The 18,893-nt window shown below is 37.7% G+C and overlaps 1 protein-coding gene across 1 annotated transcript in view; it reads left to right on the forward strand.

The window, feature by feature from the left end:
• The window catches only part of Cad99C (cadherin 99C), a 131,770-nt gene extending 113,884 nt beyond the window's left edge, over positions 1-17,886 (forward strand). The window contains exons 27-36 of the mRNA XM_089240198.1: positions 89-217; positions 440-603; positions 1,784-2,008; positions 2,112-2,203; positions 2,297-2,392; positions 5,389-5,463; positions 6,122-6,400; positions 9,747-9,843; positions 12,692-13,017; positions 15,991-17,886. Of these exons, the coding sequence (XP_089096324.1) occupies positions 89-217; positions 440-603; positions 1,784-2,008; positions 2,112-2,203; positions 2,297-2,392; positions 5,389-5,463; positions 6,122-6,400; positions 9,747-9,843; positions 12,692-13,017; positions 15,991-16,123 (1,616 nt within the window). The 3' untranslated portion in view covers positions 16,124-17,886. The remainder of the gene's footprint in view (positions 1-88; positions 218-439; positions 604-1,783; positions 2,009-2,111; positions 2,204-2,296; positions 2,393-5,388; positions 5,464-6,121; positions 6,401-9,746; positions 9,844-12,691; positions 13,018-15,990) is intronic.
• The last annotated feature ends 1,007 nt before the right edge of the window (positions 17,887-18,893 follow it).

The following is an 18,893-nucleotide window of genomic DNA, read 5'->3' on the forward strand; positions in this document are numbered from 1 at the left end:
TAATATGGATATTGCTATTTTTTTAAGGTTAGTTCAGAGTACTGACGCTTGTATTCTTCGAATAAAATAACTATTGCTGTTATTCCAGGATATTTTTACGTGATTGAAAACAACCAAAGGGATTGCGAACTTCGATTGCAGAGCGCGAGTTTAGATTACGAGCAGCAAAGCAGGTACTTGCTGTCTGTCCGGTTGGTCACCGTAGGAGGACTCTTCGGTGAGTTTGCGTCATGAAAGAATTTTAGTGAAATTCATAAAATTCACAATCATTGTTCCAATTGCTTTTTTTTCAATTTTTACAATATAAATTAACTTGGTTCCTCCTATACGCATGCCTAAAATTAAAAAAAATTTGACAATTTTGGTAACAAAATATCAATTATGTAAAGAAATATGTTACAATCATGTCTCAGAAGTTCTGATTGCGAAATTTTTGAAGGTTCGTCCCGTTTGTCGACTGATGTGGTTGTGAGCGTTCTTGATGTTAATGATAACAGGCCGGAATTTGTGATCCCTCTTCGTTACAGTCGATTTGTTGGTAACAGATATTTGGCGGCTCTTCCTCATGATGCAGCTGTTGGCACAAGTTTTGTGCAAGTTTGGGTAAGTTGCGTTATTTTATGAGTAATTACAGTAATTATTTTGGCCCATCCCGACAAGAGCTTCCCAATACGCATTTAAATGCGTGATTAACGCAACAAAATTCAATTTTACTCCTCTAAATTTCGTTGAGGAGTGAAAATAATGCTCAATTAATCCTCTCAAAAATTTTAGGTATTTTTTAAATAGTTATTTCTCATTGGTGAAAAAAAATACTCCTTATAATTTGGAAAAAGGAGTGAAATTACTCTTAAAAATTATTTTTTAGGAGCCCGACATTTATATGGCTCTCAATATGACCAAATAAATAGTTTATATATTTTCGGTGAAGCTCGAATTCTTAATAATTACCTAAAATATATATATATATAACGGATAAAGACAATTTGAAATAATTTATAAATTATATTATGATAATCATAACTTTATAAACAAAAATGTTCATCCAACACGAGAACCTTTTTTTTCTTGAAATGCGTTTTAATTTATCAATTCAGTGTGATTTGTAGCAATCCTTTATTACTTGCCAGTATGACGATTATTCAGCAATGTTAGCAATAATTGGCGATTTCGTCGACAGTTGGTGATATCCGGATTTTTTTTCTCGTATAAGTAGGATTTCAAGTTTTACGACCACGCCTATCACACTCTCTCTATGCCCGGCATTACACTATAAGAGTTTTAGAAAAGTTATTTTATAAAACTTGAAAAATGCTGCCACCAATCTCACCATACCGAATCAGGTAGCTCCATCTCGCAAGCATCCAATCAGGGCGCTGCATTAGTCTGACACGCAGGCTCTCAGCTTCATTCTGAACGCGTACGTTTCAAGCGAACAGACGTATTTTATTTCAGCTGAGCAAACGAGCGTTTAGATTTGGTATCCAACCCAAGTGGGATCAACGTGATTAGTGGTTAAATATTTTTTCCGCTGAAGACGACACCCCCACCGTGAATCGAAAATGCATTAGAAGTTGTATTTTTCGTATATTTGCCTCATTCGTTGGTGACTTCTTAATATTCTAGGTCAAAGTTTACCTACTCTTTCATGGGAAAATTTTATTTTTACAGACTATTTTACATTAAACAAATACCTTTTTGAAAGATCTACCCCCACGTTTGATGCAGGGGTGACATCTCGTAGAAAGGTCTTACTGTATGTTTCTTATTTTGTTTTTTCTAGGCCGAAGATTACGATTCTGGAGCGAATGGCTTCGTCACGTACGAAATAACGGCGGAATCGGATCTATTCAGACGTTTCCGGATCGATCCCACAACAGGATTTCTGAGTAACAGCAAGTCTTTAGAAGAAGTTTCTCCAGAAGAGCTCCCGATCAGGCTGAAAGTTGTCGCCAGAGATAACCCAGAATTGAGATCAGCTCTCATGATGCAATCGACTGAAGTTCTGGTCAGTGAGATTAATTTGAAGTTATAATTATTGAAATTGAATTTAAAATTAAATTTATACTTATTTTCATGAATTATTTGTTATTGTTATTTTCCCCGTACAGGTGAATGTAATAAAAGATGAGAATCGAATGGTGATGGTTATGAAAGACGTTCTGCCTGATGCCGTCCTAGCGATGAAGGAAAAAATTTTAGGGTAAATTTTGTGATTTCAAAAAAATTTGAGAAATTTTACACGTTTAAATTCAGCTTCCAGTGTTAAAATTACGATTATTATGATTCATTTCAGTGTAATCCAAGCTAGAACTGGCATAATTGCTGATATAGAAAAAGTCGTGTCCATGAAAGTAATCAAGAACTACACAATTGAAGCTGACACATCAGGGTAAGTGCTGAGAGATAATCATTTTCCAGATAAAAAGACACAGAATATATATTTTCATATTGTACAGTATCATCAGTGTCAATTTGTATGATTTCAATCAGTTTTATCGCTAAATTACATTCGAACATTCCATGACTACATAAGACCATGTTTCAAGTCTTTTAAAATCGCAGAAATTAAAATCTTTGGCGAGAGATATTTTAAAAACTTTAACTTGTATAAATAAAGAATTGTGCAATGTGCTTAATTGAAAGATTACCCTTTTTTAACTGGCAAATACATTTTCGAGAGAATATAATGCTCCGCACAGATCTGAGTTTTAGTAAACTTCTTGGGCTATTTTCCATTCCGCTCAAATCTTTTTGAATATTTTGGTCAATATAAACTTGTAAAATCTGGCGTAGACATTTTTCAGTTATGTTAGGGTCTTGTAAAAACTAGTTGAAGACAAATTCAGAGTTTTCCAAGAGAAGTTTGAGACCTGAGGTCCAAAAATACATATTAAATAGGAAAAATTCAAAAAACATACAAACTAACATAGGCAATATTCAGACCACTAATTTTTCACCTCATTACACACAACTTGAAAGCAATTTTGGTCTTAAAAGCTACCTTACTGACAAGAATATTCCGTTTAAATTTAAAATTACTCTCCTTCAAATCCGTTTTGGGGTGAATAGGTTCTTCATAAAGGGGAGAATCCTTGAAATCAATTCGCAGGTTCCGTGTATACATTGTAACTCCAATAAACTTGAGACCTGGTCTCACATACTAATGACATGTTCAGCTTACAATTAATAATTAATTCAGATGCAAATATTTTGGCCCATCCAGTCCAACAACCTCTGTATTATCTTTTTTTGAACGAAATGTTAACGAAATCAAAATCACCTTTTCTTCATTTTTTTGTCTGATATAATATCCTCTAAAATCTTTTTGAGGACTGGATCTCTCCATTTTACCAATGTTTGCGGACCACAAAAGATGAATGAATAGCAATAGTAATTTGTAGTCTCTCTCTCTTTCTTCTGGCAAAAGTTGAATAAATAGAATTAAAAATTAACAGACCGGATGACTACTACTACTACTTAACCGTACATGCACCTCATACACATTCCTCTACGGAATTTCTAACGAATCGGCGCTCGTTGGAATGTGTGTTCTGAGTGTACGTGTAATCCTAACGCATTTATGTAGTCGAGTTGCGCCTGTTTTGTGTTCATCCTGCCATCTTTCTTCCATTTTCTGAAGTAAAGATGGAAACACTTGAATTTTCATGTTAGGGGTCATTCAAGTATTACGTCAGCATCGGAGTGGGGAGGGGGTTGAAGGTTGCTTACGTCATCAACCACCCCTTTTTGAAAATATGAAATATTCTAAGCTGCTGACGAAATTTTGCTGACGGGGGCGGGGGGTCGGTGTTTTGCTGATGGGGGGGGGGGTCAAAAATGGCTGAAAATCTGCTTACGTAATACTTGAATGCCCTCTTATATCAGTTTCGTGTTGTAGCTTTGCCTGCTCGAAGCTGAAAAACCGCAAAAAACCAACTCCAGTCGACCACCACTGTGCGGCCAACAGGGGTCTATGTCTTGCACAGACCAGATGACTGCAAAAACAGAAATAGTAGCAAATTTCGAGGCTTTATTTTATTTTTGAATTCGGAGTTACGTAGGCTGCACAGATTGGGCGAATGTTTTTGCAGACCGGCACACACCGGTCAGCATAGCAGTGGTTGAAGAAGACTCGCTGACTTCCAAAATGATAAAGAATCGGGCATTCAACTTGACCAGGACAAGATATATTGTCCTTGTTAGGAATGATAGGGTTCTATGAAAAGAAAAACGGTGACGAGATGACTTGGGTACCAAAGAAAAGTCGCCAGAAGTGAAATTTATCCGCATCCATGAAACACACGTAAAAGGGAGGGGGTGGACTGAATAATAACCGTGTTATTTTTGTTTTTTTTCACTGATGCTGGCTCTCCGTAATCATCCTTTGTCTAATCACTTTTGCGTTATTTACTCGCCAGCATTCACCTGAAATGAAGCCTGACTAAATAGACAGACAAATAACAGACTAAGGGAAAGATTGAAAAATATATACACAAAAAGGGTGATTCTAAATTCATGGGGGGAAAACTTTAAGGGGGACACCGAAATTTTTTTTTTTCATCATAGAATAAGCGGTGGAATCGTAATAGGAAAGATGGTAGAGGGTACACAGCAGCACTTCACAAAATATCATATTTCTATATATATATATATACCAAAACAAATACCATATTCTTCCGACGGATTTGCTACGATACGTGATATCAACCATTCGAGGGTGAATATGTGTCTTCGAATTTTATTGGAGTTTGTTGTTTTATTAGTGCACAAGGACCATTAACATTATGCTGCGCCGAAAAATGATCAAGCAGTATAATGACCTATGATAGAATTGACGTTACACGTGTTGCACCGTAAGAAGGACTACCACATCTACCCTGCACCCTCGAATGGTTGATAGCACATATCGCAGCAAATCCATCGGTGGAATATGATTATTTGTCTTTGGTGAAGTGCTGTTGAGCACTTTCTAAAAACACCTTCGACCACCTTTGCTATTGCGATTCGACCGTACATTCTATGATAAAAAAATATTTGTTCAGGAGTCTCAATCACCTCTTAAAGTTTGTCCCATGAATTCAGAACCACCCTGTAAATTTACTTTTCCAGAACAATAACGTTTAGGGGATACAAAGAATTGTGCCCTCAATTATATACACCAGCACTAGATATCTCGTCGTTCCTCCGGGAAAGAGTTTAAAAAATGGTTAAAATATTGATAAGACTTGAAATATCAATCAAGAACTCTGATTAGAAAGTCTGGATGCATTTAAATTGATAGATATCAGGCCCGATGTCCGAAGTCTGGCTACTTCTTGAAGTGGCTACACTCCGTACATCGGCGATGACATTTACAACAACATAATTACATCAATCTAATTACAGGAGTGATTTCTGGTTTTATGCTATCGATCCCGGCACACTTAGAATTCTCAACACCGAGGATCCTAAATTGAAATCGTGAGTACAAATTATTTTTCAGTGAATAATTCTGAAATTATTTTACCATCTATCTATTATACAGAGTGCCCCTGAATTCGTAAATAATAGTTTATAAATCCATAAAAGTTGAAGGAATTGATATATTTTAATCCTGCTTGCAAAAAAGTTTACTCTCACGAGAGAAAGGGAGAATTTCTTTTCTTTTTTTTAGTACAGGACAAAAATTAGTCCTAATTTTTGTCGATAGAGGGCCAGCCATCTGGCAAGAGTGATTGGGCCTGAAACTTTCGTTAAACTTCATCCATTTCCGTGGTAAAACAACTTGTTAACAACACCATATTTTCATTGTTCTTAATGTAAGCGCCGGTAACAGAAAAATACAGAAGTGATTTGCATATTTTCAGCGATTTGCTTTCGTGCAGCGTCATCTATCGACAAATATTTCGAACTAATTTTTCAGAACCAAAATAAAATATACTTTTTCATTAGAATAACTTTCTCGCAAACCGCATTAGTGGATATAAAAGTTTCTTTAATTTTTATAAAGTTTTAAAAGTATTATGTAATAGTTTGTCTAGTATGTAAGAAAAGTTTTTATATTAAAATTCTTCTTTTATATACATTAATAAAAAGTGCGATCAAATAACGTGTAACGTAATTGATGGTTTTATTTCAGTTCCATCTTATCGAGAAACACCGCTCCTGGAATACTTCAAGAAGTGTCCCGTTCTCTCGGTATAAATGCAGTGCAGATCCGCCCTCCATTGATGGTCCCCGTCCCGACTCCGACAGTTGTGGACCTGCCTCCAGTCGTCGTAGTAAAGACTGCTGGTTCGAGACCCTCTGGAACCGACGGAGATGTTAGTGTATTAGGTGCTGCGTTGATAGCATTGGCGAGCATCATAGCCATTCTCGGATTTGTGGGAATCGTATATCACTGTTGCATGTGGTCGAAGTAAGTAAAATGCCAAAATATATAGTCAAACGCGGTTATAACGGCGTTGAAGTCCACGGAATTTTGTCGTTACTACCGATGTTGGCGTCCTCAAGAACTTTTTTTTGACAAAAAATATAACCAGAGCTAATCAAATAGTTTGCATGAAGTTTTTAATTCTTATTATTAGGGTGACTAATTTGATCGAGAGAAATATGGGAAATTAGGGCAATTAACACGGACCGGTTCCCAGCAAACATGTTGCCAAACGTCGATAAAATTATCAGTTTACAAATAACCCTTAGCGAGGAAACAAATGCTACTGCAAAACTATATTGAAACTTTATAAATATTCTTCGCACATATTTATAGTCTCTCCAGTGATACGAATTATCCCCCATCGTTTCGTTGCATCAAATCATCAGCCGAATGCAATTCGTACACTTTCCGGCCTTTCACACCGGAGGGGTACAATTCATTGTTCACCCTTCATGAACTGACGACGGCCTTGCAGCGAAGTCCTGACTCCGCTGTAGGGCCCAATGGTATTCACACACACACATTAACTCCATGATTAGCATCTCTCACCAGAATCACTCTCACATTTACTCCTTTTGTTTAATCGGATCTGGGTCAGTCATTCATTTCCTGACACCTGGCGAGCAGCCATAGTTCTTGCATTCCCGAAGACTGGCAAAAATCCTCAGCAACCTAATAGTTACAGACCTATTGCTTTGACCAGTTGTCTATTTAAGCTCATGGAAAGCATGGTCAACTATCAAGGGCGTAGCGGGGGCGGGGGGACTTGGGGGGTCTGGTCCCCCCCCCCGAAATGTGAGAAAATGACAGAAAAAAGGAAAAAAGATGGCCAAATCTATTGTTCTATCACTGTGGTCCCCCCCCCCCCCGAACGAAATTTCTTTCTATCTTCCCCTGTCAACTATCGCCTTATGCACTACCTTGAGGTTAACAATATTTTATCGAAACATCAAAGCCTTTTTGCTGCTCGCCCTTCAAGTGTTCCGTCTTGCGGTCTTCGTATGAGGGCACTTGTGGAAGAACTACAATTAGACATCAGTCGTGTGGCCCCAGTTGCTTGGCAACTGGCACCATGGGAGCAGTCTCTGCCAGATGTCTCTCTATCATTATCATCATACTCTAGAGCCACCACAGCAGATGTCATGTATCGACAGATATTCTTTAGGCACAGGGGTAGGTAAAATAGGTACTTCCCCATATATACCGACGGCTCCAAGAGCCCTGGCTTGTGTCTACATCTGCTGTGAGGAGACATCTTTCAAACTTCCTGACACATTCTCTATTTATTCGGCAGAACTGTACGCTATACTTCAGGCTCTACGTCATATACGACTCAAACGCCACCGACGATGCATCATCTATAGCGACTCTCTCAGCGCATTGCAAACACTGTGTTCTTTTACTTTTCACATTCATCCATTAATTCATGCCATTTTTCCTGAACTGCATCACCTCATCCATCACGGTAACATTTTACTGGGTATCAGGTCATGTTGGAATACCGGGCAATGAGAAAGCAGACAACGCAGCTCGAACAATAACTAACATTGACAATAGCCTTTTGGTACCTGCCAGTGACCACTTCTCAATCCTCCGAGAAGTGATGCATCACCGCTGGCAGGATCATTGGAACAATCAAATAAATAATAAACTTCATGCCATCGAGCCCACACTTGGCCATTGGCGTTCGAGCTGCAGAACTAACCGAAAGGAGGAAGTTCTGCTTGCCCGGTTGCGCATAGGACGCAGCCGCCTCACGCAATCGTATTTGTTAATACGGGAGGATCAGCCAGAGTGATCTCATTGTCAAAGTCCATTGACCATTGCTCATGCTTTTACTTGTTCGCATCATCGTCATCAGTTTACGACCGCTTTTGGTCAAAGTCATCTCTTTCGCTTCGCGACATTTTATCCGACCATTGCGATGCATCTCGCATAAAATTTTTAAATTCATCAAAGCCATTGGTTTATATGACAAATTATAGTTTTTTACAGTTCATGTCATTGTTTTACGTTTCACGTTGCTTTTTATCGTGCGCAGTTTTATTTTTTGACATGACGAAAGGAGTTTTTCTTATTTTTATATAATCATTCGTTATGGCGCAGTTTGACCAAATTGGTCCTTGCGCCAAAAAATCAAAATCCAGTCCAATATTTATAGTTGTATTCACATTATCACATAATTGATAAATTACTGAAATTTCACCTTCAGTCCTGATTCTGGTTTGATTGGAATCAAACCCTGTTTGAATGGTCTGTATTGCACGTACGGGCGATAAATGTGGTAGGCTTCTTCCACTTTAAAAAAAGGAAGAAAGGGAAAGAGAAATGAGGATGGGGAGGAACAGTACAGAGATAATTGGATAAGAGAGCATTAGTACAATGCCTTGCTTTTTCGCCCTCACCTACAAACTTGTTTTATTGTTTTTCCAGCTTGTTCCCTTTCTTATTTCTATGTGCAGTATATAATAGAAGGATTTGTTCTGAGAAAGATACATTATATGTGTTAGTGTGGGGTGGGGGGGAGAATGCCGTGGAGAACAAGAAGGGGGGGAGCCTTGAAGCCTTAATAATCAATGCTAAGAGTTAGAGATTTTGAAAAAAGATAAATTCTTTTGAAGTTTTCGTTGCTCAAAATTTCCAAGTTTTACAGAATGCGACCTGTAATTCGTGAAATTTACAAATGAACTCAAAACAATGTGAAATTGACATTTATGGCCGGAAAAATTCAAAAAAGGCATTTTTACGAAAAGAAATAATAATAATAATAATAATAATAATAGGCAAAAAAAAGGCATTCGCTTGAAATTCCGGGCTCAAATTATCAAATAAGTTCAGAATAGTTTAATCCTTTATTTTAGTGAAAAATAAAAATTTACATAGACTTCGTTGAAAATTCGGAAAAAAAAAAGAAAAACAGTGGCTTTTTCATTAAAAAGGAAAATCGAGACGGTTGAAATCATAGGAAAATTTGCTCGGGAATATCAAAGGAAATTTGGATCATGGACACCCGAATAGTATTTGATTGCATCTGGTAAAATATAATTTAATACTCAGTTCTCTCTCTCTCTCTCAACTTCGGTTATAGCGAAAAAATTTCGCGGAATTCTCGCTGTCGTTATAACCGAGTTTAACTGTATTTCAAAGATCACGTGATCGGAACTTATTGCTCTATTTGTGATTTGAATTTCCTTGTATATATATGTGTGTTTCATACATTTCTTTAATGGCATTACGTTTCAATTCGTCAGATAGTGTATTTTAAATTACCATCAGTAAACGTTATCGAAGTATTTTATTTGAATTAATTTTCTTGCATTTTCGTTAGGTACGTAGCCCACCGAGAAAGAGTTAAACGCATGTATTTAGCACCGAGATACGAACCGGTCTTTGTTGAACCAAGTTTGAAAGAATATGAGACACAGGTAAATGTGTTTTAGACTGCTTTAGTGTTTGTTCACGAACAGTTCTTGGTATTCGAAAATTTCCTCCGAGTAACTTTGAATATATTTTAGTAAATATGAGGCGCATTCTGACGTCTCCTGCTTACGGGCGCGGATCTATGGGAGGAGGAGTTATAGGAGTGACCAATGTGCCCCAAGAGAAATGCGTTAATTCATGAACTTTTCGGAACTTCTATGTGATAATATTTCATTCAATCAATCTGTTGAAAATTATGTATTAACGTTTTTGATTAAATAAATCCAAGAAAACTTCGAATGACAAACGGAAAAATTGGGACATCTTTTCAAAACAAGAGTATTCTTGAGAACCTTGGTAACTTTTGCAGTTTCTTTGGTCACTTTGAAGTTATCCTTCTGCATTTGTGGTACGACAATTTTTTTTTTGTTTGTTTTTGCGACATCTTTCCATCACCTTAATGTAATCCTCCAAAGTGTACAGTCGTTGTCGATTTTTTAGGACAGATTCTACGTCACTACAATCAGAATCATTTGGAAGATTACTACGCCCTGAAATGAGGAACTTCAACGTCACAGATTTAAGCATGTTCAGATCATCAAACACCATAAGCACATTTTTTTATGTTTCGGTTCTGACTCCTGCCACGTGGATCACACATAAAATATAAGATCTGTCACGTTTCTTCCAATATGAGTAAGAATGTGTTTTCGCACTTTCTGGGCACCTCGTCCTGCAATCCCTTTTACCCAAACATAAAAGAAACTTTTGTTTTCTTTTCCAGAGTGGATTCCACTATTATATACTCATATTTGTTTCTTGTAATAATAAATAACATTTGTTTGGGATTCTTGGTAGGGACAATGTTTTCTCCATGTCATAACATGAAGTTTCCAGGTGTTCGTTATCCTTTGCAGTTTTCTCAAGTCATCATTCATTGCTTCTAACTCATGCACGTTAAAATCATCCTCTATTTTTGCCATGTCAGCAATGTTGTGACCCTTCTGCATATTAGCATTATTCAGCTTTCTTTTGATATTAAAATGTGTGTGAAGTATCATCCTGTATAGCAACTAAAACTTTGTGTGCCATTCCCTTATTTCTACCGTGTATAAGTCATACATTGTTGATTCGGTTAGTTTATTGACAGATATTTTGTACCACCACTCTTTTTTTGACAATAGTGTTATTTATATCGGGGAAACTTATTAATGTTATCTTTTTACTTTCTGCATTTCATCTGGGGAAATTCTAGGTTGTCCTGTCTTGTGAGTTCCGCTCTTGTCAGTTTTCTGTAAACAGAACCAACTGCCAAAGATAACTGGTTCTGTTTAAATAAAATACGATGATGAAAACTCCGTTTTTGTAGTTGGTTAAAGTGCAGATAGATGGCATCAAAGCCTAAGATGTCACTTAGTTCTATTTAAATAAAAAATTTCACCTCTTTCAATAGTTTAGATGTCAGTATATCTCAAAAATGTTAAAAAATGGTGCTTGGTTCCTTTTATATAAAAACCGTCCAATTGAGTGCTGATTTTAAAACCGGTGCAGCATCGAAGTTAATAATATTTGATATGATGCAATACATTGTTCATTTTAATGTGCTGCACACCTGCGTAAATTTTATGTGCCATAATATCAGTTATTGTGTTTTTATGTTTGGTGCAGCAATTCAGAAATTACTATTTGGCGTGCCAAATACAGAAAAATGAGAACTTGAAACTAACGGGGGCAACTGCATATTATGCTGAAAACAACCCACTACGATGTGCAGTTTTTCTTTTATTTCTTGTAGATGGCAGCTGTGGCTTTAGTGCCACAATAACACGCTCAGTTATTATACATGCGAGAAACAGAGAGACAACTTCTGCCACCTCTATCACTAATACCTATCAAATAAAAACAAAACTATTATAATTCTCCAAGTGAATTATGGTGTTGGATTGAAACTGGTGGTTCATCGTGAAAACGAATTATATGTTATGATGTCATATATTATCATTTCTATGCCGCACACCAATGTAAATATGTGCTACATGATATAGATCATTATGTATGCTTATCATTATGTTTGCCGTAGAATTTTAGTTGTTATTTATGGTGTGTCGAATATGGATAATAATTAAAGCTAACGGGAAGTAGAATATTTTTATACGTAAATTTTTCCTTATTTCTTGTAGATGAAAAAAAAAAAAAAAAAGATGGCAGCAGTATATATATAGTTCCACTGGAACTATATTATTTATAGTTTTAAAAATATCTACTAAATACCAGCACTTCAAACTCAAATCAGCATGAAGATAATCCTTGAATGCAACTTTAATACAAATACGATTAGGATGCTTAATTGAGAGGTAAAATCAAATACCCGGCAGGGCCGTAACTAGGGTTTCCGCCGCCCGCGGCAAACATCATTCAGCCACTGGGGGGCAAACATTATTTTTCCACTCCCACAACTTTAAAATTCGATAATTTTGTAACGGTGTTATTTGTTCCCAAATAAAACTGTCACCCCTAATTTTTGCTGCCCGAAATAGTTGCTCTCCCCGCCCCCACTCTGGTTCCCGCCATGCATTCTAAACCTCGCAAGTACTAAATCTGGTACGAGCATTGTGGAATTGTTCATTGAGCACCCGGTGCAACAACTGGTTGTAGTCGCGGTAATCAACTACTAAGCCTACAAGGTAGATACATTAATTAATGGCTGAAGTTTCAACTTCCTTTGAATAGATTACCTCTTTCAAATTAAAGCATGAGAACTCGTGCTTGAATGCGTTAAAAAAAAAATCTAATTTATCCATGCGTAAATTATGTTAAAATGTTTAACTAATGATGCATGTTGAATACCCTCAGGTCTTGCAGATGAGTGTTCCAATCGATGAAGAAGGAAGCTTATCCGATCCTCACCTGACGCTGACTCTTAGAGGAATGGAGGGCATATCCTACATCAGAGGCAGGAGCCCTGACAGGATGGGCGATGGCTCAGCATCAGCATTCGGTGGTTCAAGGCATCCAGACCACAGTTTTTCAACCGTCGCGGAGTCGTTGAACGACAGCAGGAGCTCTATAGGGCACAGCACTGCCAGAGCTGCTAGTAGCCTTTCCGCCACCACTTCTGGACTCGAGGACCAAGGACTGATGACGCCAGCGACGAATCCATTGTTCCAAGATGATGATCCGTGAGTAATTAACAATATTATCGTAAGCCATTCAAGAATCCTATTAGAGAAAGGTTGCAAAATATTGCTGAATATTTCTAGGGGTTGAATCATCAAGTAAAAATCATGGTCAGCATTAGAAGGGGATTCTATTTGAAAGTGCTCTATTCGTACAATTGAGAATTTCTTTTATGGGAGACATTCAAGACCATGGTACATAAAACAGCTATTACTACTACTAAACGATACATGCACCTCGTCCATATTCCTTGCGGAACTTCTAACGTACATGTTGGAATGTGCGTGTCCGTGTTGTGAATCTAATGGGAAGCTTGTTTCTGTGTAATGCTTGTTACAGTGCTGCCATGTGCCTCCTATTTTTCGAACTATGAGTGAAGTGTAATGATGGAAGATTTTACTGTTGTAGGCCTGTTGCTCTCTGTGGCGAGATTTTTTAGACGGTGGGGTTTGAACCCAGCTCCTCGCGATGAGAGACCGTCAGTACGACCACTCGACCACCAGAGCGGCGCATAAAACAGCTATTGCCTCTGGAATTTTCTTGTTGGCACGAATCGTCATCGCCGTTGCCGTTATCTGAGACACTGCAAGTACAGTGATACCTCGGCTAACGAAGATAATTCGCTCTGGAATCGTGTTCGCTAGACTAAATCTTCCTAAGCCGAAACGCGATTTCCCAAAGGTTCCTATGGAAAATCGTTTAATTCGTATCAGTTACTGCCCAAAATTCAAAAATAAGTTTTTTAAAACACCAGGGAGAAAGTGCTATAAAAAGTCAAACTGACCGAAAGCTAAAATGAACAGCTTTAAAACTGAGATAAATGAGAATTTAGAGAAAGATGAGATACAGAGATGTTTTTATTTAACATTATGTACACAACCTAAAATAGACTAACGCTAGAGTTGACACAACCCAGTCGAGTTCGTAGGCGTCTCCGTCCCTTTATGATTTGGTCGGCTCAATTCTGTGTCTGATATGCATGAAGATCGAAAATAAAAGTTCCAAGAATGTCCAAACTGCTCAATTTGATGTTGCCTTGCACTGGAAACAGGCTCTTATTTTTTGCAGAATTCATTTTCTATTAGCTGTATCTTTCATTTTACAGGAAATGATTCAAAAAAAACGATTCTCATAAAGAGAAGTGGAGGTACATCTACAAAACGATTCTGAAGTGGACATGAGTTATTCGGGCTTGAGTGAGAGTAATTCTAATCTTATAATTGGTGCTGAAATTCCGCTCACGACGCGGCTGTTTTACATTAGCGAGTGCATCCATGCCACCGAAAATGCTCGTTAGCCGAGGCAGAAAAATCACGAAAAAAAATCTTCGTTGCCCGAAAAATTCGTAAGCCGAGACATTCGTTAGCCATGGTATCACTGCATTTAGATGTGTTATTCTATATATATGTGTGCAAAGAGAACAACGATCTCCCTGGTCGTCATAGCACCAAGTCAATATGAGATGTTTCGTTGTGTGAGCGAGAAAATGGAAGATGGAGTTCACAAAAAAAAGCAAACCTTCCACCCCCTCTAAAGGCGAATCACCAAGTTGGCATACATCGAATCATATCGCCATGCATCCATATATATACGGATAACTGGCTGTATGAAGAGATTTTTGTGTTTAGGAACGGAAAATATTCATCTCTGCCCTCACGGGGACTCGAACCCTGGTCTCTCGTATGCCGAACGAGTGCTCTACCACACAAGCGCCCCAGTGGCGCAGTGGTAAGTTGCTCGTCTCCCAGTATGAAGGTTACCGTTAAGATCCCCGGGTTCGAATCCGGCCAAAAGAACATCAGAATCATTGATACCTACCAATCCTGGGGCGACCACTGAGAGATGCACCTTAATTTCCCACTCAACTCCATTGGTTGGAAATTTCCGTACGGCGATATATGACTGGAGTTGGTGTGTGGTAAAGTAGTGCTCCAAGCCATTGTTTCTCAACCTGGGGCCATACGGCCCCCTTGCGGTCCTGGGATGTCCTTAGGGGGCCATGGATGAAAATCAGAAGAAAAGAGAGCCACGGAAAGTGAAGGGGGCCACAAAGAACTGTGAAGAAATGAGCTTCCATGTGAAACATGGTGAACAGAAATGTGACTCCTTTCAGAATCATTGGTACTAGGGCAACATTTACCCGTGTCCATATCCCAGAGCTTCATGTTCACAGGGCCTACATGATGAGATCTGGTGCTATGATTTTCGCGTATAAGCTGTTACCCAGCTAAGTATGGGGGGCACCCATGATATTGAGACTCGTGATGCATAGAACCCCACATGAAAGAAGCTCACTGAAGCTGCCCAGGGTAGGCACGGATCCAGGGTGAGGTCCCATTGGATTGGGAGGATTGATTTACTACGTAGGTTCGTTCCGTATTTTACAGGTGCTTATTTTTCCATACAATTCGCCTATTGAGTTGGATGGAAAGTGGATCTGTGCTTGGCCTAGGGTTAAAGAAATCGACTGTATTTACAAATTTTGAAATTTTGTTCATTATAAATTTAGTTCTGACTGAATTCAATAAGTCTCAGAGGAGAGTATGGGGGTTACTTGATAAGACTGGGGGCCACGAGAAGAAAATATGGCCAAAAGGGGGCCGCGGGCTGAAAAAGGTTGAGAAACACTGCTCTAAGCTATGAAAGCAGATAGAATATTCTCTCCTTGGAACATACAGCCACTTTTCCGTACATATTGTATTAATGAGTGGTGATGACGTCTTTCTCTACATATATACGTTGCCATCTGATGGCCTTGGTGTCATTTGAGATGAATGTCATTATTAGAGGACTGTTGCCACTGTCTATTGTGCCGAGCCGTTCAGCAAATATATACGTTCGTTACATTGCCATAGGTTCATCATCCAGTAGATTACGAATTTACCAATACCAACCGACTTTTGAACCACCCTGTACATATACCTGTCCAATTTATCCTATTGAATAGTAATGTTCTTTTTCTTTTCGATTTCCAGCGATGGCGAAACAGCAGATGAAGTGAAATCTTCGAGTGTAGAAAGTAGTAACGTCGCGATGGTAGAGACGCATCACAGATTAGAGACACCACCGAGGACTGTGTACAAAGTGGAAAGCACGACGGAACTTTGATAAATGAGCAACGTGACACCCTGTACTCATGACGAGTATTGCTCATATCTAAGTCTAGTGGCCAAAATGTTATTTTTTACTTCACAGCTATGAATATATTTGTATATGAAGAAACTATATGTAAATTCTTTACGCATCATGAGGATCAGCGGAAACAAAAATTATATCGACTGGTACAGGGTGTGCCAAAAATCCAAAACGAGTTAAAAAATAATTCTACAAAAAAACTACATTCTCATTTGCTAATATAGGTTCATTTTATATTAATTTTTTTAAACGTGTCATGTATTTTTGGTCCACCCTGCATATCATGGGTGTACAAAGTTTTGATCTCGCGGCTTTTTTTTTTTTTTTAATTATTGGATGGGGAGAAAGCACACATGCCCAGGACGCCAATTAACATCCAATTAACACAATTTTACATTCTTACAAGTAAAATGAAAATTTAGATTCTTGTGTTGGTCACAATGAGAGGCTCAGGATAAATTCAAATTCACTCAGCAATACGTCACCATTGGCGGTGTTCTTGGCGACCACACCAGAAAGTTCAAAGAGGGAGATAGGCGAATTGGAGGGAAAAAAATCGCCATTTTACTTCATCTAGAACTTCACCAAGAAAACCGCCAAAGGGGACGTATTGCTTTCTGTATACTCATTTATCCATTACTCGCATCAACGTAAGTTGTAGTAATACATGCATAGCGATCGCCGAGAGCACCACCAAAAATGTGACGTGTTGCTTTCTTTCGTCACTCATTGAGACAAACAAAGAGGATTCCATTTCTCGTATCAATGTAAGGTTTGTTAATGTGCGACTAGAACCGAAGCTAAAGATGAATGGGCGGTGTAAAAGCGAAATTTCTTCTTCGAGAGTCAAACATGGTTGAAAAACACATGAAATCAAATTAAACTTTTTCAATTTTGCGCAAGCCCGATTTCCTAGATTAGAAAGAAGTTTGTGCACCCGTTATGTATACAGTACATGCATATAGGCATTTTATGAGTATTATAACGCGATAACTGCCAAATTATTGTTTGTGATAAGATCGTATACGTCCATTCACTGACACTATTGCAATTATTTAATAATCAAAAATTGAGTATGATGAGATTATTATATGCGCATGTAAACATAGACACTCACACAATCAGGGCCGTCTTAATTCATTTGTAAGCTTAGGTCCAGGCATTTTTAGGGCTCCTTCAGCTAATCATGCATACACATACAGTACACACAGGCTTCCCTACTTAAGAACTGACATTAAAATTGCACTCGAATTAATTTAAAAAATGTGCCATAAATTTATGATTTTTACAAAGTATATGATATAGGCCTTACATACTTGAACGGGACATGTATGTCAGGATGTTTGACCGTCCTCCTCTTGATATTGATATCCCATTACAATTACAGTGTAAAAATATTTTCGAACGAGATTAAATTTTTGGGCCTGCCAGAGCCCCTTGTCTGAGGCCATGATACAAATTGTATTATACACTCTGAAGAACTGTACATACAACATTCACGAAAACATAGTGCCATGATAGATTCCTGGTAAATTTCTCCCAGTGTATTTTTTTGAATTGCGACGAATATATATTTGGTATACTGTATGTATTAGTAATGAACAATGTATATTCAGAGAAAAATCAAACTTCAAGTGAAAATATGCATTATATTGCGGAAAATTTATAGTATAAATGTATTTTGAAATTGTAATATTTTTTATGTGAAAGTATATTTTTTATTAAAATTTCTTTGTAAGAAAGTTATTGTTCCGTTTTGTTATTGTAATGAGAAAAATTTAGCTTTGACAAAATAGAGGAAAATGGTACATCGGAGCAAATTTAAGGGGAAAATGTGGAATGTGTGGAAAGTGTGGAAAAATGGAAAATATTTTGGGGGAGAGACAGAGTGTGTGTGTGTGTGTGTATTTAAAATTAGCAAATATATACTCAGAGTGGTGCAAAGTCTTGAAAAATGTATTGTTTAATTGCTTAAATTAGTCAAATTACAAATAGTTAAAAATTACAAATCAAAAATTTGCAAAAAAAATAATAATAATCCGTCAGCAATGAACCTTTGCTTTTAAAATTTATGTAAGCGATGGTGAAACTTCATCAACCGGATGATCTGGCATTAGCTTATACTGCATAGCAAAGCTTGCTCGGGCTGGGCTTCGCCAAAAGAGTTTCTAGTTTCTAGTTTAGGCGTTCATGGTGCCCTGATCTTTGTTGGAGAAATTTTCCATTGTTTATCGTTTTTTTCCTTGTAATCACGACGGGGAAATACGATAAAGTCTTGTTGCATTATTTCCAATTTTCTAAAAAGCTACCGATGAAGTGTTCAGACCACCTCAGTTAAGGGTAACCTCAGTAACTATACACCCTCTCAGTTAAGGGGTAAGATTGCAAATGAATACTGAAAACGATGGAAAAACATCAAGGTCACTGAATGAATCAAGTGTTCAGGGGAATAGGAAAGCCTCCTCTGCGGTGTCATGTTACAGAATTCCACACGTGCTTAAGACTTCAGGGGTGATGAGGAACCTCAAGAAGTTTGAATTTTGGGGAAAAAAATTAGGAATGGCATTTCTTCACATAAAAAGGCATATTTTAAATTCTATTACAATGGAAATTTCGAATTTTTGTTTTTTCGTTCCACCCTAATGTACATGTCTAACACTCATTGTTAGAGAACCAAGGCAGCCAAACTAAACATTCCAAAAGGCGTTCATTGTTGAAGCCCAGAAACAAAGAAAGCTATATT

This window comes from Pholcus phalangioides, unplaced genomic scaffold, assembly GCF_987345545.1.
Source record: "Pholcus phalangioides strain wild (caught in Gottingen) unplaced genomic scaffold, Ppha-v1.0 ptg000012l_1, whole genome shotgun sequence".
In the NCBI taxonomy this organism is placed as follows: Eukaryota; Metazoa; Arthropoda; class Arachnida; order Araneae; family Pholcidae; genus Pholcus; species Pholcus phalangioides.